Raw genomic sequence first — 23,476 nt, 5'->3', positions numbered from 1 at the left:
CTTGGTCCCCCGACTAGGTATCGTCCGATTTCCGGTCTCCTTTTCATCCGACCCTTAGTCCGGTTCTTTAGTTAACACCTTTGTCGGTATTGCAGGGACACCTCCAAGAATGCGGCCGACAGACGCGGAGATTCGGCAATTCGCGACGAGGAAGAGGCCAGCATCGGGGGCCGGACCTTCGCGCCCCCCGAAGAAGCCTGCTCCAGCGGCGCCGATCGTCGAAGCGTCGGTGACCGATCAGTCGGAGCCCGTCATCGCGCTCGCGGCTCCGCGGCTCGTACGGAGGAGAGGCCGGTGGAGGAGGCGGCCGAAGGAGCGTCGGCGGCATCACCGGAGGCGGTGGAGCCGGATGTCGTTCGGGAAACCGAACATCATCCGGTAGGGTCCGTGGCCGCAGCGGGGGGTGCTGGTTCTACTTCGAGCATCCCCTCGCTGCCGGTTCCGTCGGTCGGGGCGGCCGATCGAGGGAAGGCCCCGATGGACCCCGCGGACGAAACAAGGTCGGGGAGCCGATCTGTGCCGCCCAGCGCCAGTTCCCTGAGGGTGCATCGGCGTTGGCCGACCATAACCTGGCGAGAAGGTTGTGCCAGGGGATCCTCCTTCCGGCCGACGTGGAGTCGCTGAGATCTCGGCAGGTAACCGAGATGCTGTCCAAGTTCTACCCGACTATGGTCGAGGTAAGCTTCGCATCACCTTCTCTTTTCCTTAGAGATTTTTCTCATTATGTGATCCTGACGAAGCATTTGCAATCGGCAGCTGATCTATACAATGTCGGAACTGGAGGCCGGGTACCGGAGGTTCGGTAACGTCCGGGCCGCTTATAAGGAGAGGTCGGCGGCGGCCGAAGCCGAGAAGGCGATGTTGGTCGACCATCTTCAGCAGTCGGCCGACCGGGAGGCCAAGTTAGTAGACGAGGTCTCCCGGCTTGGGTCCGAGCTTAGGTCGGCCAAGAAGGAGGCCAGACATAAGGGTCGGGCCGTGCGTCGTCTTCGGCACGAACGGGACGGCGCCACCGCCGAACTCCAAGGCGAGCGCGAGCAGCTTCGGGTGAGCCTGGAGAAGCTCGCCAAGGCCGAGGAGGAGCTTTCGATCGCCCAAGCCGACGCCGACATAGCAAAGGCGGAGGCGGAGTCGGCGAAGGAATCGCTCGGCCGGGCGGAGGAAGAGGCAAGGTCGGCGAGGGAGTCGGCCGACCGAGCGGTTGAAGACTTCCGGGTCTCCGACCAATATCGGGAGGAGATGCTCGAGTCGGGTTTCGCCTCGTACCGGGTGGGGTACGAGGACGGTCGGGAGGCAGTCCGGGCCTTGTATCCGGAGCTTGACCTTAGCAGCATCGTCCCACCGGGGGCCGAGGAGGAAGCCACCGAGGAGATGGCCGACCAGCCGTCGGGAGGCGTAGTTGCTGCGGAGGAAGTCGTCCCGGAGGAAGCGGCGCCGACTGCCAGTCCCCCCCGACCGAAGGACCAGCTTCAGCCGTCGACCCGGCTCCGCTCGTGGCCGACACACCAGTCATCCCCGATCTCCCATCGGTCGAGGAGATCGACTCAGATGGGTGATCGGGCCATACCGATTTTCTTTGCTTTTTCTGTTTTTTGAAATACATGTAATCGGGCTTCGACCCGACTTTGTACATTTTGAATGAAAATTTTGAATGAAAATTTCTTCTGCTTTCCCTTTGTCTCCTTCTTCCAAATGTATAGTTGAATGCCTTAGTGAGTCATTAACTTGTGTAAGTCGCTAACTCACATAAGTCGGTAGGACGTTCGGCAACTCGTGCCGCTACGAAGGAAGGGTAAGTCCCGACTTTGGGTCGGCTTCTGATAGTCGAGCTCATCAGTCGGGCGCGTCTTGTTGAGTCGGGAGCCGACCGAACCTGGTAAAGGTTCGGTAGTCGGGCTTCCATAGACGCGTTCAGTCGAATGTCGTCCGGCGCAGTGTCGGGGGAACGACAATAAGTCGGATCCCCATGCTCTTGCGTCGGGTATTCGTTCTGTATCTTTCGATATACGGTGGAAGCCGAATATCGTCCAGCCGGCCGTAGGTCGGTCGGCAAGTCGTGGATGCGACTAAGGTCGCGTTGTGCGATAGACGGTGGTAAGCCGAATATCCTCGACCGGCCGTAGCCTGGTCGGAAGTCGCGACGTCAGTCGCGTAGGCTTTTCGCCTCTCTTTGGTCGGGGCCCGATCGGCTTGTCAGCCGATGGTTTGGCCCGAAAGTTCGACCGTAGAAGGAGTGTTAACTCCCGTCCGTAGGGTGCATCGGTCCTTGTAAGGGTCGACGTACGTCGATCGTCGAAGGAGTGTCAACTCCCGTCAATAAGGGTTCATCGGTCCTTGTAAGGGTCCGATGTCGTCGATCTCGATCGTCGAAGGAGTGTCAACTCCCGACCATGTAGATGAGTCGGTCCTCGCAAGAGTCCGATGGATCACCGCGATAAGGCCGTTGGTTCCAGGAGGACACTAAGTCCACCTTGGCATGTCGGGGCTTGACCTTGATGAGCACCGATCATTAGTCGAAGAGTTAAAACTCCGAACTTTCAAACTGAATTTGTATTCCGACTATCGAATTACAAAGTTCATTGGTAATACAGCTTCAAGTTGTCGGCGTTCCAAGTTCGGGGAATGGATTTCCCCTCAAGGGTCTCCAGTCGGTAGGCTCTCGGACCGTAGTGTCTGCTACCTTGTAGGGTCCTTCCCAATTGGGAGCCAACTTCCCTTGGTCCAAGGGCTTCGACACTTCTGCCTTCCTCAAGACCAAGTCGCCAGGCCTGAAAAGCTTCGGTCTGACCTTGGCGTTGTAATACCGAGCGACCCTCTGTCGGTACGAAGCCATGCGAATTTGGGCCTCGTCCCGTAGTTCGGGGAGGAGGTCTAGGTCGGCCCTCCGACTCTCGGAGTTGTCCGGCTCTTGATACCGCTCGACTCTTGAAGATGGCAGTCCAATCTCGAGCGGGATCATGGCCTCCGTTCCATAGGCCAAACTGAAAGGCGATTCCCCGGTCGGAACGCGGGGGTCGTTCGGTAAGCCCACAGAACGGAGCCCAGCTCGTCGACCCAGAGACCTTTGGCTTCGTTTAGTCGGGTCTTGAGTCCGTGGAGCAAGGTTCGGTTGGTCACCTCGACCTCGCGTTGGACTGGGGGTGCCCGACTGAAGTCAGTCGGTGCTGATGTGGAACCTGGCGCAGAAGTCTCTGAAGTCCTGGTTGTCGAATTGCCGTCCGTTGTCGGTGATGATGGTGTGCGGCAATCCGAACCTGAAGATGACGGATTTCTGGATAAAGTCCTCCATCTTCCGCTCGGTGATCTGCGCCAATGGTTCGGCCTCCACCCACTTGGTGAAGTAGTCGATGGCGACAACGATGAACTTCCTCTGGCCCGACGCTGGTGGAAAGGACCGAGAATGTCGACCCCCCACTGGGCGAAGGGCCACGGAGCGACAATAGGGGCAATTTGGCTGGCCGGTTGGTGTTGAATGTTGGCATACTTTTGACATGGTCGCACCTCCGGACCAACTCGGCGCATCCTCTTCATGGTAGGCCAGTAATAACCTTGTCGCAAGACCTTGTAGGCCAGGGACTTGCCCCCAAGTGATTCCGCAAATTCCTTCGTGAACCTCTCGGAGAGCGTAGTCGGCGTCGGTCGGTCCCAAACACCTAAGCAGGGGAAGGGAGAACGACCTCTTTGTAGAGTCGGCCGTCCATGATGACATATTGTGAGGCCGACCATCGGAGTCGCTTGGCCTCCGTGGGATCTTCGGGGCTGATCCCGTCGGTCAGATACCGAACGATCGGGTCCATCCAACTTGGTTCGGATGTCAGCTGCAGTACTCTCGACCCGATCGATGCTCGGTGCTCGAGGTTCTCCACGAACGTCCGACCCAAGGAGTCGAAGGCCGAAGTCGCCAGTCTGGAGAGTGCGTCGGCACGGGCGTTCTCCGACTTAGGGATGTGGGAATTTCGAAATACTTGAGGCGTGCCATGAGGTCCTTCACTTTCTGAAGGTATTGACCATGGTCGGATCTCGCGCCTCGAATTCGCCCTTGACCTGCCCACGATCAGCTGAGAGTCGGAGAATGCCCGGAGGCTGTCGACGCCCAGTTCTTGCCATCCTCAAGCCAGCGAGGAGTGCCTCGTATTCGGCTTGGTTGTTGGAGGCCTTGAAGTCGAACCGGAGGGCGTACTCGTGACCACCCCATCCGAATTCGTGAGCAGGAGCCCGGCCCCGCTTCCCTGAGCGTTTGAGGCTCCGTCGATGTGGAGTACCCAGGTGGAGATCGGGTCTGGCTCAGAGACCGCATCTCGTCCGGGTCTTCAGCTCCCGACCCTTGGTCGGTTGTCGGGCATTCGGCGATGAAGTCGGCCAAGACCTGAGCTTTCAGGGCAGCCTTGGTCGGTACTGAATGTCGAACTCGTGAGCTTCATCGCCCACTTTGCGAGTCGTCCAGATGTGTCGGGTCGGCACAATATCGCCCTCAGGGGCTGGTTGGTGAGCACCACTATGGCGTGGCCTGGAAGTATGGACGGAGTCGTTGCGCGGAGACGGTCAGGGCGAAAATATCTTTTCCGTCTCCGAGTATCTGGCCTCGTGCCGTGGAGACCTTGCTGGTGTAGTAGATAGGCTGATGGGTTCGGCACTCATTTTCTCGGACGAGCACCGAACTGATCGCCTCAGAAGATGTGGCCAAGTAGAGATACAAGGTCTCCCCGACCTGCGGCTTTACGAGCAGCGGGGGGAGCCAAGTACTTTTTCAGGTCTTCGAAGCCTGTTGGCACTCATCCGACCAAGAAAACCATTTGCGTGACGCAAAGTTTTGAAAAATGGAAGGCACCTTTCAGCTAATCGAGAAATGAATCGGCTAAGAGCGACGATTTTTCCGTTCAGCTGTTGGACCTCCTTCTTGGTGTTCGGATGACGCATGTCGAGGATTGCCTTTATTTTCTCAGGGTTGGCCTCAATCCCTCTCTGAGAAATGAGGAATCCGAAAAACTTCCCTGAGGTCACCCCAAAAGCGCACTTGGTCAGGTTGAGCTTCATTCGGTGTCGTCGAAGGGTGCGGAAGGTCTCCTCGAGATCCTGAACATGGTCCGGGATCTGCGTGCTCTTCACCAGCATGTCGTCCACGTACACCTCCATGTTGCGTCCGATCTGGTCTTTGAAGACCTTATTGACAAGTCGCTGGTAGGTGGCGCCGGCATTCTTCAGTCCGAAGGGCATCACCCGATAACAGTAGAGGCCCTTGGGAGTCACGAACGCGGTGTGCTCCTCATCTTCAGGCACCATCCGGATTTGGTTGTACCCGACGAAGGCGTCCATGAAGCTGAGCAGTCGAAATCCGGATGTCGCGTCCACCAGCTGGTCGATCTTGGGAAGTGGGAAGCTATCCTTTGGGCAGGCTCGGTTAAGGTCGGTGTAGTCGATGCAGATCCTCCACTTCCCGTTGGTTTTTTGACCATGACAACATTGGCGAGCCAATCGGGATATGTGGATTCTCAGATGAAGCCCGTTTCGAGTAGCTTGTCCACTTCTTCGTCGATGGCCCTCTGCCTCTCTGGAGCGAAGGACCTTTTCTTCTGCCTCACCGGCCTCATCGTTGGGTCGATGTTTAGTCGGTGGGTTATGGTTTCCGGGGGGATGCCCGACATATCTGCTGCCGACCAAGCAAATATGTCGGCGTTAGCCGTCAGCAGCTCCGTCAGTCGGCGTCGTTCGGTGTTGGGCAATTGGGACCCGACCCAAACCTTCCTGTCAGGATTTTCTCCTATCGGGATCGCCTCGAGCCGCTCGGCCGGTGAACCTCGTTCTTCCTCCTCCCGTTGGTCCAGCTTGTCGATTGTCAGGGAGCCCGTCGACTCATCGTTTTGAGCGGAGATCTGGAAGCATCGTCGGGTGAGCTGTTGATCTCTGCGCATCTCCCCGACCCCGTTTTTGGTCGGGAACCGAACGAGGAGATGGTACGTCGAGATGATCGCTCTGAGGGCGTTCAGTCCGGGTCGTCCAAGTATGGCGTTGTAGGCCGAAGGAACTTGGACGACCGCGAAAGTTAGATGGACCGTGCTTTGCCGTGGTTCGATGTCGGCTGTCACGGGCAGGGTAATTTCTCCCTCTGTCGTGACAGCGTCTCCGACAAAGCCGATCAAGGGCATGGAGACCCTCTTAAGTCGGTCGATTGACAGTTGCATCCGGGAGAAGGTCGAGTAAAACAAAACATTTGTCGAACTTCCATTATCAACAAAAATTCGTTTTACATCATAATTTGCTATTGTTGCCGACACAACAACAGCATCGTCGTGGGGAGTTTGGATGCCCCAAACGTCGTCCTCCGTGAAGGTGATGGCGTCGTCCGGACGCGGCTTTTTCGTCGGCTCGTCTCCCGCGGACGTCCCCGGGCCCAGTCGCTTGGAGATCATGTTGATGACTCCGGCCGTCGGCTGATTGTTCACCGCTTCTTCAGTCGGCTGGGGTCGTTGATCGGCAACTGGTTGGGTCGGCGGACCCTTCCAAAATTTGCCGAGATACCCCCGACAGATGAGAGCTTCGATATCATCCTTCAGCTGGATGCACTGCTCGGTGTTGTGGCCGTGGCCTCGGTGAAATCGACAGTACTTCCGACGGTCGAGGCCTTTTGCCTTCAGAGGCGGAGGCCATCGCAGGTATTCTTCCCCCTCGATCTCCATTAGAATCTGCGCACGAGGAGCGGAGAGAGGAGTGTATGAGTCATATCTGGGGCGTGCCGGCCTCGGAATTTGTTGCCGGGGTGATTTTTGGACTCGTCGGGGCGGCGAGACCCGACTATCGGTCGGGGGCCTGCTGGGTTCGGCGGGCTCCCGACCTTTCCTCCGCTTCTCTTTCGGGCCTCTGGGCTCGGCCAAGCGTCGGTCAGACGCTCTTTCGTCCGCGCGCATATACTTGTATGCGCGCTCCAGTAGCTCGGCGTATGTCCGGGGGAGGGTCTTGTCCAGAGAGTAGGTGAATCGGGACGCCCTCAGGCCCCGCTTCATGGCTGAGACAGCCATGTCTTCGTTGAGGTCCCGGACCTCAAGCGTGGCCGTGTTGAATCGCGCCACGAAGTGTCGGAGCGTCTCATTTTCCCCCTGCTTGAGGGAGAAAAGGCTGTCCGACATTCGCGGCGGCTTTCGGCTGGTGCTGAAATGGGCCACGAACGATTGCTCGAGCTGCCCGAAGGAGTGGATACTTCCCGATCGGAGATCGGAGTACCAGGCCCTGGCAGCCTTGCGGAGCGTAGCGGGGAAGCCGATGCAAAAAAGAGCGTCGGTTGCCCCTTGAATTGTCATGAGAGCTTTATAGCTCTCGAAGTGGTCGACAGGGTCGGTGGAGCCGTCGTATGGCTCCACGTGCGGCATCTTGAACCGACTGGGAATCGGTTCGTCGAGGACCAGTCGGGAGAGAGGTTGGGCGGTCTGGAAGTCGACGTCGTTCGAAGACTTCTGGCCGTCCATCTGCAACTGGGCGAGTCGGCGATCGATTTCCTCGAACTGGCGCTCGTAGTCGTCCGTCCGTCGATGCTGGGAGACCCCGGGAGTGGAGTCTCCGGAAGATTCTGAGAGGGTGGCCGACGGCGTGCGCGGTCGTTTCTCCTTCCTTGCCCGTTCCAGCGGGGAAGGAGAGGGCTGCTGGGACCGTCGGTCAGCACGCCAGGGCCGTCCTTCCTCTTCTCCATGGGAGCGCTGTTGGGGGCGCTCGCACGGAGGCGATGGGGATCGGCGCGGTCGTCGGCGGCTGCTCCTGGAAGGCATCGGGCGGGCCGCCGGTTGTTGTTGGAGGCATTTGACTGCGTCCGTCAGTACGGTCATCTGCCGTACGATGGCCGCGATCTGCGCCTCCGTGGTCACCGCGGGGCGTGGAGAGCTGGGCTCCACCGTCGGCGGTGGCGGGGAGGCCTCTTCCCGGCGGGAAGAGTGCCTTGCCGATCCGATGATCCTCGATCGTTGAGCTCTTGTCTTTGTCATTCTGCCCCCTACCTGGCGCGCCAATCTGTTGCGGCCAATCGCCTCGTCGTCCGATCGCCGGGGAACGTGCACCTGCAAAAATGAGAAGTCCACACTGACCGGAGGCGGCTCCGGCGGGGACCCTCCGACGGTCAAGTCAGAGAGGTGACTGGGCAATAGTGAAATGAAGACAGAGAGCTCGATCGAGGGAGAGAGGGAGAGAGAGGAGCGAGCCTGTGGTTTCGAAGGCGAGAATGGAGATCCCCTGCACTGTTGCCTTCCCCGATTTATATAGTGGAGCACGGTATGGCACCGTCATTAATGGCGCAGACAAGTGAGGAACTGTCAACTCACTGTAGACTGTCAGAGTCGCCGTGAAAGTGTCATGTCGCTGTGCGGCTGTCAAATCACCAGGGTTGACAATGGCCTCGGCGGGACAATGCCCCTAGATAGCCGTGCCGCATGTTGCTGTCAGAACTGACAAGGTCTGGCGGCTGTACGACGATTTGGAGGAGTCGACCGACCCTAAGTCGGTAGCCAGCTGAGTGACGTCGGGTCCCTCCGTTAGTCGGCGAGTCTTACGTGAGTCGGCCATCAGACCTCTGGGTTCAGTCGGTCGGGAAAGGTGCGCCCGACATATCCTCAGTCGGTCGTGAGCCGATAATTAGCCGGTGATGGCGTCCGTCATTCGGTCGCTCCGATCGTCAGTCGGTCGGTTCGGCCGTCAGTCGGTCGGTCGGTTCGCTCGACCGTTGGTCAGTCGGTCGGTCTCTCCGGCAGTCGGTCGGTCGGTTCCTTCGACCATAAATCGGTCGGTCGGTTTCTCCGACCATCGATCGATCGATCGGTGGGTATTCCCCAACAGAGATAATAATCAAGGTGTTGCCATCAGTCCAAAGTTGAGAAGTTTGAAACCTTCTCATAGACCAACTAACTCAACAAACGGACAGGACCACGTCATTAATTCCTTCGGTCACTACTCACGTCATCATCATTTTTCGAATGCTTTTCTCATGGTGCATGCAAAATAATCACGTCATTTTCCTCGTGAGTTCCTCTACACGGCCACACTGGGATGGAAATGTGGCCTGAAATCCAAGAATCAGTTTGGGCCTTCAAACAAATGTTTCTCTTTCCGATTGTTTGCTTTGATCTGGATAATTTGAAGACCACGCGAAACACGGCATTGGAACTGTTCTTGCTCTCGAATGCCTCCCAGTCAATTGTCCGCCGGTGGTCGGTGATCCCCGATCCCCTGTTCAAATGCCAACAGCGTGTCTGAGAATGGCGTCTCGGCAACGTTTCACGAGTTTTATTTTTTTTTCTACTGTGAGGTGGCAACATCAGGCGGGATCGATCTCGCTGTTTGGTGGATACGAGGAATAGCAGATCGCTCACCCGCTCTTCTCGAACGGGCCAATGTGGACACGAGCCGGTCAGGTAGGCATACGTTAAAGTTGGTCTTTCACGGGCAGCTGGCCGAGGATTGTGAATCACGATGGCGTCCCTGGTCCACTCTTCGTTTGTGGCGTACGATTGGTGGTCCAATGTCTTACGCCGCCGGCCGCATGACAGCGCAATCGGGAATCGGTGAAATACAAAGGGTAGCGTGACGTGTTATCCACCGTGAGATTTGCGCGGTCCAACTGCCCCTGGTGCATGCAATACGGAGGCGCCTCGAAGGGCAGTGAGGGAAGTCGAACGTTGATGTTTGTGTGTACCTGATTCTGTTTTTTCTTTGGTGATGTGGGTGCAGGCCTTGGACGTATGTTGGATATTTCTTGAATAAAATGGGATTTTTACATTAAATAATTTTTAAAAATATTTAAGATCAAACCGTCTTTTAAGAACTCTGTGATGTAACTCATGAATCACCTAATCGGATCAGATCAGTAATAGACGGCTCATGTTCAGGCGAATGATCCGATAAAAAAACCCGGTGACCTCAATCGGTATCCTCGCCAAGCAAATTCCACGCTTAATCAAATTTTTACAATTATTTTTATAAAATATATTTAATTTATATCATACACACTTAAATTTATATAGTTATTATTAAATATTTTATATTATATATATATATATATTATTTATTTTATGTAATTTATAAAATAATATATTTATATTTAATAAATATATTATTATAAATTTATAAAATTTATATATTATATAATAATTTTTTGCATTGATGTACAAGTTATTGAGTTAATTTAGAGAGTGTTTGATTTACAATAAGAATCGAAATGGATTTGAATGAAAATAAGAGTGGTCATGTATCTCGAAATATTTCGTTTATGATCAAAATTAGAATAGAGATTTGAATATTTAGAGAGAGTGAAATTAAATTTTGAGAGGATTGAATTATTTTTTTTATCTCAAAATTAAAATAAAATGAAATTTATTTTAACTAAACAATTGAAATATGAACCATCTATTTTTATTTTTATTTCAAATTCTAATTTTTTCCGACCAAATACTTTCTAATTTGAAATTTGGGTGATCAGAGCTTTCATATTTAAAAATCATGTCTAAAGCAATATTTTTTTTTTTTTTTTATTTAACCAGTTTGAGATGCACCACGTGCATCGCATATATGATTGTAGGAAGTGACGGGAGAGTATGGTACGTCGCGGTTGCCATTTTGGACCGCTGAAAGGTTTCTTGTGCCCGAGAGCCTCAATTTTGTACAGCAATGGGAATATACACTTACATATTGACTGAAACGTATTTTTGTGCCCGTAGACTACAAGTTGTACAGCAATGGGGATGTGTGCTTAAGAAATTGACTTGCAGGTTTTCTTCTGCCTAACAACATCTACGTCTACTGCAATGTTAGATAATCGCTTAGATATTGCTACCATTTTCTTGATACACGTTAAACAACGTTTAGTACTCCAGAAACATTTAATCTAGCGCATAAACAAATGATGACCTGCATCTAATTGCTAATATATTCAGACAAACAGAAATGTCAATATTGACCGAAGTTTTTTCAAATTAAGACTTTTGAAGTACTTTATCTTGCAATGCTGAGAGATCTTAAAATTATCTTTCAAGTAGCAGCATGCTGCTTAAATTTTTTGAGTACTTCGTAATTTGATCATGTCAAGAACAAGCATGCGGTTGTTTCATGGCTCAGCGGAATGTTATGAGTCGTACCGACATACGTTGGTCATGCCTTTCCAACCTAAACAAAGCATACGAAAGAAGGAGAGAATAGGATGCATTGGGGTGAATCTTTGTGCGATTAAAATGCATTTAGCAATTCCAAGGTTATAGAATTCTAAAACGTTGTTCAAAGAATTTTATGGAATATATTAATTACGTTAGCCACTTGAAAACACCTCTGAAAGCTAATATTATATGATAAACAAGGCTTGCAACATTATAGCCAAACAAATTCAAAATCTAAAATTTTAATTGTATCCCTTTTCTCTGGTAAGACCCATAGGTAGTTTTTTATTGCAAAATCAGGGGTGTTGCTCGTATAGCATCTCTAGTAAGATTAAAATCGGATCAAATACTAGTATATCTATATCTATATTTATTTTATTGAATAAATATAAATAAGAATATGAATATTATTTGGATGCAAAAATTCATATCCATATCTATTTTAAATGGATACAGATATAATTCGGACACTGATGGATATAATATAGATAATTAAATTTTATGAGTATAAAATTAAAGATATCACTGGATAAATGATAAAGCAAGTTAATAACATATTTATATGATTATATATTTTTTAAAAAATTAATTAATAAGTATTATATAAAATTATATAGGATTACATATATATTCGGATATGGATCGGATAGTTGTCTATCCATATCCATATCTATTTTTTTTAGATGGATATAGATACATATACGGATATTAATCGGATATTTAAATATCTATCCATATCCGAATTGATTTAGATATAAAATCAGATTCGGACGATAATATTCATATCATTTTCACCTCTATCTCTAGCAAGGGGGGTAATTCGTAACCCAACCTATCAACCTAACCCGCAAACAACTTGTTTTAAGTAGATTTATATTTAACATAAATGTATTTAGGTCATAAATGAATCCATCTGTCTGAATTCATTTATTAACGAATTGGATTTAGGTTTAAACCTTTGAACACTTTTTAACTTATCTAATAATGAAATCAAGATATGAGTAGATCCCTTTAAGCCGTTCATAATTTGTTTAATTTATCTCAAAGCTACTTAACTAATTTTGATCCTGTTTAACCTAGCCTAGGTTTTAACTTATTTAAATCAATTTAATCTATCAAAAATTTATCTAACATGTTTAATCTATTTAATCTAATTTAACTTATTTAGTAAATCGGTTATGTAGGTTGGACTGGATTATCTGCTTACTAAATAGATCGGATTCAAATCTAAATTTTTAAATTATTTAATAAATAAATAAAATTTGTATGGATAAAATTTTTGCTCAAACTATATCCGACCCGATTCTACCAGATTGCCACCTCTAAGCATCCCAAAACTTTCATTAAATAATAATAAAAATATTAAAAATATTCTAACTCAACCTGGTGTGAGATTGAAATGGAGTAAAATTTTTTTAACCTATTCATTAAAATTGAAATTAGATTGAATACCGATATATCTATATCTATATTTATTTTATTTAATAAATATAAATATAAATATTATTTAAATATAAAAATTTATATCTATATATATTTTAAATAGATATCGATAAGGCCATCGGGGCCATAATTCATACCCAAGCATCACTTAGCCGGTCCAGCCACAATAATTTTTATTTTTATTTTTGGGTACCAGAATGATTCTTGGTCCCATCAGATTCGTCAGCTACTCTTTTTACCAAGACATCATAAGATAAGATAATATAAAATAAGTAGGATAAAATAAAGTAAGAGTAAAATAGCGATGTGGTCGGTTGCAGCGTGGCTCCGGCCATGACAATTTCTCGTACCCTGGGAAGCACACGCGGTGCGGTCATCTAGCGGAGAGAAGGAGAGAGAGAGTTGCTGGGCCCTCACGAATTTATTACCACCATGGTGGTGCTCCCGTGCTCTCCTTGCATATATATGCGGCTGCCACTCCACGCAGCAGCGCTTCCCACCGATCTCCGCTTCTCGAGTTTATTTGGGCAGTGTAATTAAAGCCTTTCCGACCCTTCGACAGCTCACAGGTGGCCTCTCCTTTATTTCCCTTCTTCCTTCAAGTAGCTGTCGCTAGCTAGCTAGAGAGAGAGAGATCGAGATGAAGACTTGTGGTAGGGCAACCAAACTGGAGAGGAAGACGGTGGAGAAGAACAGGAGACTGTACATGAAGAACCTATGCTTCAAGCTCGCTTCTCTCATACCAAAAGACCAGTACACCATCTCAAAGGTTTGCCGTGTTACATCCTGCTGCATTACTTCCTTTAATGTTGATCTCCACTTTGAATTTAATCCCATTTCTCAAGCTTTAATTTGTTATATATATAAATAGCCTAAATTTGTCAAGGTTGGGATGTGATGTTCTTGTGTCTTGGTGCTTTGCCGAGTCCTATTTCCTTTTTCCCAACTTAATTACCGAGTCTTATTTCCGTTTCCCAACTTGAGTTGGGGATCAAAGACCGTAGTCGAGGCTTGACTGTGTGAGCCTTTTTTTAATATTTTTCTATTCTCACTTCGAGAACTTTTATTATAGGTAGGTTGGGATATTGGCATGAGCCTTGTATTATTTCCGCACTGAGTGCTAAGCTGAGAGGCAAAAAAAGAAAACTACATATTTCTACAACCACGGAGTCCATTCTGAGCTTCCAAACCTTTTGGCCTTCCTAATCCATTGTTAACTTCCTCCATTTCAACAGACGAAAATGGCAATTTTCTCCCCATCTCTGATTCCAGTTTTTATTTCTTTATTTTGAGCGCTCTGTAACCCCGTCTTTTCGTCAAACTTGGCCGAACCCCAGCCATTTACCAGGCAAAAAAGAAGGGAAAAAAGGGGGGACACAATCCCCACCCACCCCATGATGGTGATGAATCGACCAGAGTGCATTTATTTCCACAGAACTTATAATTACGCATCTTTTCTTCCAATAGATCCAGGCACATGGTGAGCATAGTTTTACCCAAAGAAAAAAACAGGTGAGTACATTGTTCCTATCTTGGGATAGATACTGGTACTCATTTTTGTGGTTGAGCATGATTAAATGGTGACATCTGACCGGTAGATTTCGTAGTTGACTGGTGGATCACAAAATGAGTAGTATGTCAATTTCCAAGGATAAATCTATCTTGATTAGTAAATAGAAGCATGGGAGTTCTCGTAGGCAATTAGAAGGGATTATGGACTCGTTAATATCCTGTCTAAGATGATTGGATGGATAGGCCCAAAAACATAAAAGGACCATAAAAAATTCTTAACCTAAATAATATGAAGCTATATATTTTTCCTCAACGTACCTAGGTACCACCCATCCCCTTATGTGGATAGTTTACTACTGCTAAGTTGCTAACCATGCACAATAATTTACGTTTGCCTGCTCATAAGACGACATGGCAGTTTGTGGGCTAGGCATATTTTTCGCACTGCAACGCAATGATTTTTGTGCGGTCACCTGTGCCTCATATGTGCTTTATATGCTGCACTTACTTCCCGACAAGCTTCTTTCTTCGAATTAGCTAGAACGGTCGCACGTAGGTCACAAAGGAAAATTTTGTTAGGACTATCATTCATTCTGAGCAGCATGGTTTAAAATAAGACGTTAATATTTTGTTTCCATGGAAAATGTTTCCTTCCAAAAACCTGGCTCTCGTGAAGGTTTACGTGAGTTTCTGGAAGTCTTGTCACATCTATCAGGGGTTGCTTTCAGCATCAAAATATAGCCCATGTTGAAAGCATTTTTAATTCGTCACAGACAAGTGATAAGTCCTTTTATTTTATTTTATTTTAAAATCTTTTACTTAGAGAAATAAAGTTGGTATGTACCTTTCGGCCGAAGCATGCAAGCCCTGAGGCGTTTTTTTTTTCTTTTCTTTTCCTTTTTGAGGGTGTAGTTTCTTTCCTCTCTCTCTCTTCTTTTCTTCTTCTTCCTTTTTTTTTTTAATTAATTATTTTTTAAGTGTAAGGGAGGCAAAAGCCACCCAAGGATATAGTTAGTGAGAAAGGGAACCAAGCTTAATTTCCATTTACATAAGAGATTTTAGTTATCCCAAATAAGAGTTATATTTCCAAATATTCTCAACTAGCTAGTTGTGGTGGAGAACATGCATGTCCCAACCTGCCACTAATAACTTACGAAATGCAGTATAACTTTTGAATCTTTTCGTTCTGTTTGCTGAATATTTCAGGATACATTAACACAAGAAGATCAGTTGGACCAAGCAGCATCTTACGTAAAGAAGCTGAAGGAAAGGGTTGAAAGATTGAAGCAGAGGAAGGAAATGGCACTGAGATCTCGAGGACCCGATAATATCAGTGGCAGGGTGTTGAGTAGCTTTAGCTTGCCCGTGATTGACGTAAGACACTTGGATTCCACCTTAGAGGTGTTTATAGTCAGTGGGCTGAGCAAGGGAATCATCTTTCGTGATGTTCTGTGTGTCCTTGAGGAAGAAGGAGCCGAAGCCATTAACGCCAGTTTCTCCATTGCGGGTGACAAGATCTTCTGCACAATCCATTCTCAAGTAATCACCAATTCCCTTAGTGGTGGTATCATGCAATTACATGGATAAAACAAATTTCAAGTTAAACCTTTCCCTTTTTTATCTAGAAAAAAAAAGAAAAAGAGATCAATAAATCTCGAGACAGACCTTTAGACTAACAATTAATAGAAGATTCTAGCAAGTCAATACAACACGCCAATCATAACTTTAGAACAGTATCTTTGGGTTCAACTTTGGTGCCGACTTAGCAAAATATTGGAGCATCTTATATGGTTCTTGTTGCTAATTTGATGCCCCAGTTTGATCTTTGAAGAGCAAACCAGGATATCCAAAGATCCAAGCTTCTTTCTATAATCAGGCCCATGCTTTGCTATCTATACTTTAGCTATGCGAATATGTCTGATAGCAGATGCTAGGGAAAAGAAACAATTAACAAAAGCTTGACTTGATCCATTTCCCAATACCATGTACGAATACAACCGAACCCGGCGGAAGCACAACCAGTAACTTACTTAAGAGACCGTGCTTCTTAGCACGGATTGTTTTGACAAAAATTCCGGATGTCCCACTTCTCAAAAAGAAGAATTCCGGATGTCCATTGATCAAACTTTGTGTAGACCAATTCCATTCTTCGTAGGTCCAAGCGTAATTACCTCAACTGAGGTGAGCGAACTTCTAATGCATTAATTAATGATCACTTCACTATTTTAACTTACGAGATTGGATTGCTTCATATCTGCAGGCCATTTCCTCTAGAATCGGTTTTGAAGCCCCAAGGGTATGCGAGAGATTGAAGCGATTAGTTTTGTGAACATCTTCTGATTCGGAGCTAATAATAAGGTGATGTCATCATTTTCGTTGGGGAACTAATTGGATATAAGGCAGACAATGTGTAGGAGTCAATGTATGTCCCCTTTGCTCTGTCTTTTGATCGCTGTAACCTTAAATAGAAATTGCTGTATGGAAATTTTTATATAATATCAGAATTTTGGTAGATCCTTTTTGCAGATTATGTGATAGTAAGGGGTTATTAAAGGTTGGACTCATGAAAGTACAAGATTTTTTTTTTTTTCTTTGTTAAAAAAGGGTAAAAACGAAATGGGGCAAGTCAAAATACTCCATTATAAGATGCAGGATTTGATAGCCAGCTCCCATGCTACCTTGGTAGCTAACTCTTGTCAAGCACAATGGGTACACGGCAAAAATCCCCTGCAGTTTCGGCAAAATCCCAGTCTGGGTGCACATCGCTGGGATCGAGGTCTTATCTTTCGCACGAAAGAAGGATTCATCTTCCTTCGCACAAATTCACTGTTGGATCACCTGCTGCACGGATCTCAAAATGCTACCAACCCTCTTATTCATCCATTTGTACGGATCTCTAAGTGATAAATGGATGATCAAACGGTGGATTCGTAAGAAAGGAGGTGAATCTTTCTTCCGTACGAAAGATACGACCCCGACCGCACGCCCCGTGTGCAAAGCAGTCTTCCATCGGTAAAGAGAAAAAAACTCGCCGTATATGGACTTGAAAAGACTGCCAATTTGTTACGGAAGAGGATAAATACCAGACCAGTTACCAGCAACAGGTAACTTCTGGAAGAAACACGTTGACCATGAACAGGTGGGTGCTATGAGAATGAAGATGGCCAACCCCACCGCGCCAGGTGGTTTGAAACAAGTGACGCCCCTTGTTCGCTTGCCCATTGTTTACGAGGAAACAAGAGGATTCGGGCCGTAATTTTCGTACAAAAAGATGATACATTTTTTTTCACAACATCAATTATTAAATCACATCTTATACTTTCGTTCATCTGATCTCAAAACAGTCATTGTATGATTCGACGATTGATGATATTGTGAAAAATAATGAAATATTTTTTTATATAAAAAATATAACTTAAATTCTAAACAAAAAGTTAATATTCTGCATCCCCTCATTAAACTAGTTGGACGACAATTGATACGTGAATAGTGCACCCAGAATATGGTTGCTTATTTTCTCAGTAACAAACACGTTGAGACGTCTAGCAAAAATGGACCATCATATGAAAAAATTATTAGTTGCACCTAGTTTACAGGGATCAAGGATAAATTAATCCATTTTCCTCCGCTTTCTTTCTATCATTTGGACTAACAACACATACCATCATGTACTTAATATCATTTTTTCCTCTTTAACAACATGTCCCATCATATATTTAATATCTTTTTCCTTCTTCTAACTAATAAATTATCTTTGGCCCCCTACTGTCCACTAGGTCGAACCAATAAGTACTCCACAATATGAGTATTTTAATCTGGATGGAATGATGGGGAAGAAAATTGTTGAGTCTAAAAATGGTCAACATGGATACTTGTTTAAACTTAAGAGGCATTTATTAGGACACAAATGTTCACTATTATGGTGTGGCTACCAAGTCTCCTGAACCACCCTAAAACTAGCTATTTTGACCTCAAGGCTTCATAACATCACAAGCATGTAACCATGCAAGCACTCGTGCGCATGCATGCCTAGGAACGGAGGCGAGGGAATTTTGCAAGCATCATTATTATTCTTGGACATCATCGTGATAAAGAGGGACAAAGAAGACCTAATATATTTAACATGAATTCAATTTCAATGAGCTCTTAATATTCTAATGACAAGAAGAGGGAAGAGTGCTTCCTCGCATTCTACACTAATAGCCATCATTCTTGTAGAGGGACTCTTTAAAATTTAATTACAAACCAAGTATCCTTACATGATAGTAAACCACATTATCCATGATCTTAATTATTTCCTTGGAAAGAATAAAAAGTTAAAAAAACCGTATATAATAATAGAACAAAGGTTCCCTTTTCACTAAGATTGATGAACAGTTCACTAATTTAACAATATCCTAACCATCAAATCAAGATTAAATATTGCTCGGAGTCTGCTGAATTCTCCAATTCTTGTAGGGGTGCAAATGGATCAAATCAGACTGGATCATGAGTGATCTCGATTCGATCTGATTTCTTAATTAGATCTAAATATTAATCCAAATTCAATCCAACAAAAAATCAGATCGGGTTCATGATCAAATTATTTGATCCAACGGATCATTCGGATCGGATTGGATCCATATATAACCTAATCCCGATCTATAAAATACAGATCTGATTTGGATCCGAATCCGAATCGATTCGGATCTGAGTTATAAATAACAAGATTAATAAGTAGAAAATCTATAAACAACCTTATTTGTACTATAAATTTTGATTCTAATGCATGAGACTATTAGAGCCCCCATATCCCACACTCTTCATCTAAGAATCCAAAAAGTCTAATCACATTTTCCTCACCATTGCTCCTAATTTGGTTAATCCAAACTCAAAATATTTTAACAAAATTTTAAAAGATAAATATCTAAAAATTAATAGAATGTATTTTCAAGAACAATATATATATTAAAGCAGGCTCGATCAAAATTTAGATTCATATAATATAGGAATAAAGAGAGATGAGAGATGGGTTTGATTTGGGTCGGGTTGAATCGGGTTATTTATCTCATGACTCAAATCAACTCAAAAATCTTTACAGATTAAGTCGGATCAAAATTTAGTAAATCCCGACTCGATTTGAAAAATAAAATATATCTAATTTTAGAACCCCGATTCGAATCCATGGATTTTAAAATGATTTCGATCAGATCTACGCAGGTCGAATCATGAGTCAACCTAACCTATTTGTAGCATTAGGATCTTAGCCATCACAATGAACTAGGATAGGGTCAGACATTAATTAGTTTACTGCATTATCCTAACAAACTTTATTAAGATAAAAAAGAATCATTCCCTTTGGACAACAATACCCCTACACCTTTGTAGAAATCGAGAGGAAGCAGGGTCTTTTGGTCATTTCAGCCTTTCCATTCAAATAATCGACGAGGGACCAAGAAGTATGGCCGTTCCAACTAACTCGGCTTCCGTCGGAAAAATTCCACTGGTTATCTCTTTCTTCATTCTCTTCGCTACTTCTTCCTCTTGTTAATCTTTTCTGACGACCAAGTTTGCGACAAATTCAAATCGTTCAAGGCCTTATATGATGCAGTTCTGGGTCATATTGAATTTTGTTTTTTTGTTGCCTTCTTCATTATCTCTAGTTCATCTTGGAATAGATCAGGGGATGCATCACAAGGTCTCGTTTGTGGATTTTTCGACCTCGGTTTACCTATTCTTGGGTAATTTTTCTGTTTTTCGGGTAAAGATGGGAGTTTAATGGTTACCCTTTTCTATAGTTTAATCACTCGTTTTTATAAGCATGCGATCTTTTTTCTTGACATGAATGAAAAAAAGAGCGGCCATTACTTTTGGATGACTCTACTGAATTCTTTTTTCTTGTTGGCTGTGGTAACCCAAAGGTAATTTTAGGTTAATTCTTGATAGGTGTTTCAAGAATTACGTTTTCTTTGGGTTAAAGCACTATTACCATCACCTGTTTGATGAAAGTTCTTTAGAGGTCTTAATTAATGATAGTTTTTCGTGATATGTATGTTCTTATTTGACTCGAACAAATTGTTTACTATTCTACAGACTCGGAGTTGGATCACTGTTCTTTCATTACTCTACACTGCATGTAGTTTTCTGAATGCTCTCTCGCATGAAGACTTATAGAACCATTTGCTTTTTTAGTGATATTTCATGATGAAATGAAGAATTTATAGGAATTTAGAGAAGATTTTCCCTGTTGCAGCTAAATTGTGAGGATTTGCTATTGTATGCTGATGGTCATTACTGATGTTGATATATAATGAGGCCAATTTCTTACAGTTTATTGGAATTTTGCTTCATTACTTTTCCTCTGCTTTAAAGATAGGATGGCGACATTGGCGCTGAAACTCTACTGAAGCTCCTTTATGGCATGATGGTGGGTGCCACCAAACTGATCAGGGAGCATCGGAGTGCACTGTTGCAAGTGACTGACATCATGCCAATAGATCTTCATGAAAAGGATCGGACTCTTCCTGTTTTATCTCTGCTAGGCTATTATTTGCACAAAATGACCTTATCCTCAACAACAAGATGCAGCTTGGGCAGTTCATGTATGTAGATAGATCAGAGCTGGAATTTTCTGTTCCGATCATCAAGGGTGCAAGGCCACTGCCTGGAAGACGCCCATTGGTGGACCAGCCACAACCTATCGTGCCAATGATACAGAATGGAGAAGGATCAGATATAATTCTGACCAATTGTATGGTCTCTCCCACTCGTTATGGGGACTGAACATGATCCCAACAAGTGGTGTTTCTTCACCTAAGATAGGAGAGAACCATCTTGGATTTCGGAGAAAAAACGCCAGCTAATGAAAGAACGCAAACTTAGATTTCCCCACTGATAAATGTGGGGTTGTGGGGGATCTCGGTAAGCAGGATCACTTCAAAGCTTCGAAGGATGCAGAGCATGAGAAATGAAGGACTTGGAATCTCAAAGACTCCTTCATCCACTGTAGGTGTACTTGTCCTCTTTCCTTTCATTTATCGAATTATTTTTATATTATGTTGGCACATTTTATAGCATTGAAAAAATTTACGGGACAAAGGTTGCTGGCAATAGCTGTAAATCTTTTGCAAATCATTCGTGATCTTATTGATCTACTAAAGTTAATCCATATGTTTGAGAACAAGTACTGCTCTTGGTCCAAGTACTTGGGAATCTAAGTTATTGGGAAAGAATGAGAGCTTTTGCCAGAACAAGAAAATACAATTCTAATATATAATTTTCATATTTGGAATATATAAAATGTAATACGAGCACATATCAATTGGCTTTGTTTTAATTTGGTGTGCTAAGATAGGTTACAAACCCTTGTATGGCTGATTCAATTTAAATCTCAATTCATGGATAGATTTTATCATATACTAAATTGTTGTCTTCAATGTCCATGTGTTCAGGCAATATGGAATTGCTACTGACATATCAGTAAAAAGAATATTATAAATGAAATACTTGCAGTTTTATTTTTTCGAGTAACATGTTCTCATAGCAATTATATTGGACCAAACCCAAGAAAAAAAGAAAAAGAAAAGAAATCAACCCATGTTCTTTGCACTAGTACTTGCTAATCATCATGTATTTAGACATTTGAAAATTACAAACTACCCATTAGATGGTTTTTCACCATATAATCTGTTAATTATGTCAATGGATATTTACCTCAAGAGAAATGGTATGGTTAGAGTGTGTTTTTTCTTCTTTTACTTTGAAGGAAAAAAATAATGGAGGGGGGGAGGGTGATATGAAAATAATGACAACCTCTGTGGTCATACGCACGAGGACAGAACAAAAAAATATGTTAGCATCATGTTCCGCCCAGAACTATTGGGATATCAAAAAGATGAATCAGTTCTCTAAAAGATGTGAACTGCCATTTGATGAATTCAACTATTTCCCTCCCATTGTTCAAAGTGTGGGAAGGGCAGCCTCCTTCAATGCATCTGATGAAAATTGGAAGTCAAGCAAACCTCACAAATTGCAAGGTACTCCAAAAAACTACAATTTTCTCACAATACCTGGAAAGCTCAGCGTACCAGGAAAGATATGGCGTCTTATTTTCTGCTTCTAGTTCTTTACTTGCATTTATAAAAAGATATACTGACAATACAATAAACTTTCACGAGGTTATACAGCACAGGGGCAACATCAAGAAACACAGCTCTTCAAGCGCTAAGATGCTTCTGCGATTGAAGCTTTAGCTTGGGTTCTGGAGTAAGATAACCTCCATGCTTTCCATATCATAAATCCCAAAAATATTTAGATTTTGTATAGGTCTCAGATATGTTTTGACCACTTGTAGGATGTTTTCGGACTTGAGCATATCTGCAAGACGACATGCTCCAGCTGTTTGTTTTTGATCACTTTCTAACCTTTCACAATGAGATTGCAAGGGAAGTGATCAATATGGAGGCAATACAAACTTCTACCGTTATGACCTGTGATCAAGAGCCCATAATGACCAAACCAAACAACAAGAAATATTTGCTTGTTCTGCATGAAATAGTAGACAGTGTGACTGGTTGTATGGGCTCGCTAATGTTAAAGGAAGAGCAGAAGCATCATCCAAATTGGTTTCATTCATTCCCAACAAACTGAAAGCAAATCTCGGCAAAAGTCCGAGATTGGGTGTAAACAAGAGGTGGATCCTTGGCTAGACAACAACCAAGCTCTGTGGTTACTAATGGAAAGGAAGAAGAGACCTCTTGGCTTGTTCAGCTTGATTACAATGGCTAATCAGATACAAATCAGGCTTGAAATTAGTTTATGGTATTCTTGGAGGCAGCACTGGAAGCAGGTCTGAAGAAGACAACGGAATCATCAATAGTTGATGATGGAAAGAAGCTTGACGGCTGCCCAGAGTCATTAATTATGAAGGTCATCAACTGAGTAGAGGTGGAGCAGAGTCACAGCAGCAAGAGACCAGTTCATCCTAGAGCGGCAGAGGTGACAAGAAAGCTGAGGATAAGAGTAAAGAATTTTTAAATTGGATTTTGGGATTGCATGAATTATATCATCCTATCTCTGTGGTACAAGTAAAGAATCCTTAAATTGGATTTGTTTCTTGTCTAATAAATACTTTAAAGAGGAATGCACATTTTTTTAATGATTGACGAGATAAGGCTCTTCCATTAGAAGCACAGGTTGGCATGATTTTTCAAACTAAAGCAAGAAATCTGGAGAAAGCAAGAGACAGGAAGGTCAACTTAGGGTTACAGGTAGTTATCAAAAAAAAAGTAGTACGGGAAATCTGCTCAAAAAAAAAAAAAAGTATAGGAAATTATCAATTCTTCATTGTTTTGTGTCTAGTCTCAAATGCTGTGATTTAGATAGATTACTCAAGACATTCAATGATTGAAGACTGGCTGATG

The 23,476-nt window shown here is 44.7% G+C and overlaps 1 protein-coding gene and 1 pseudogene across 1 annotated transcript; both read left to right on the top strand.

Moving 5' to 3' along the window:
• Positions 1-12,862: 12,862 nt before the first annotated feature.
• LOC105047972 (transcription factor bHLH162) lies at positions 12,863-16,587 on the top strand. The gene is made up of 3 exons (XM_010927142.4): positions 12,863-13,332; positions 15,282-15,614; positions 16,336-16,587. Exons 1-3 carry the CDS (start codon positions 13,204-13,206, stop codon positions 16,402-16,404), a joined length of 531 nt encoding a protein of 176 aa, XP_010925444.1. The 5' UTR covers positions 12,863-13,203; the 3' UTR covers positions 16,405-16,587.
• A 3,153-nt stretch (positions 16,588-19,740) lies between these two features.
• Positions 19,741-23,218, top strand: LOC105047966 (uncharacterized; annotated as a pseudogene).
• Positions 23,219-23,476: the final 258 nt, after the last annotated feature.

The sequence above is a fragment of the Elaeis guineensis genome, chromosome 2, assembly GCF_000442705.2.
Source record: "Elaeis guineensis isolate ETL-2024a chromosome 2, EG11, whole genome shotgun sequence".
In the NCBI taxonomy this organism is placed as follows: domain Eukaryota; kingdom Viridiplantae; phylum Streptophyta; class Magnoliopsida; order Arecales; family Arecaceae; genus Elaeis; species Elaeis guineensis.
The sequence above is the reverse complement of the archived record's forward strand: the minus strand, read 5'-3'. Positions and strand labels throughout refer to the sequence as shown.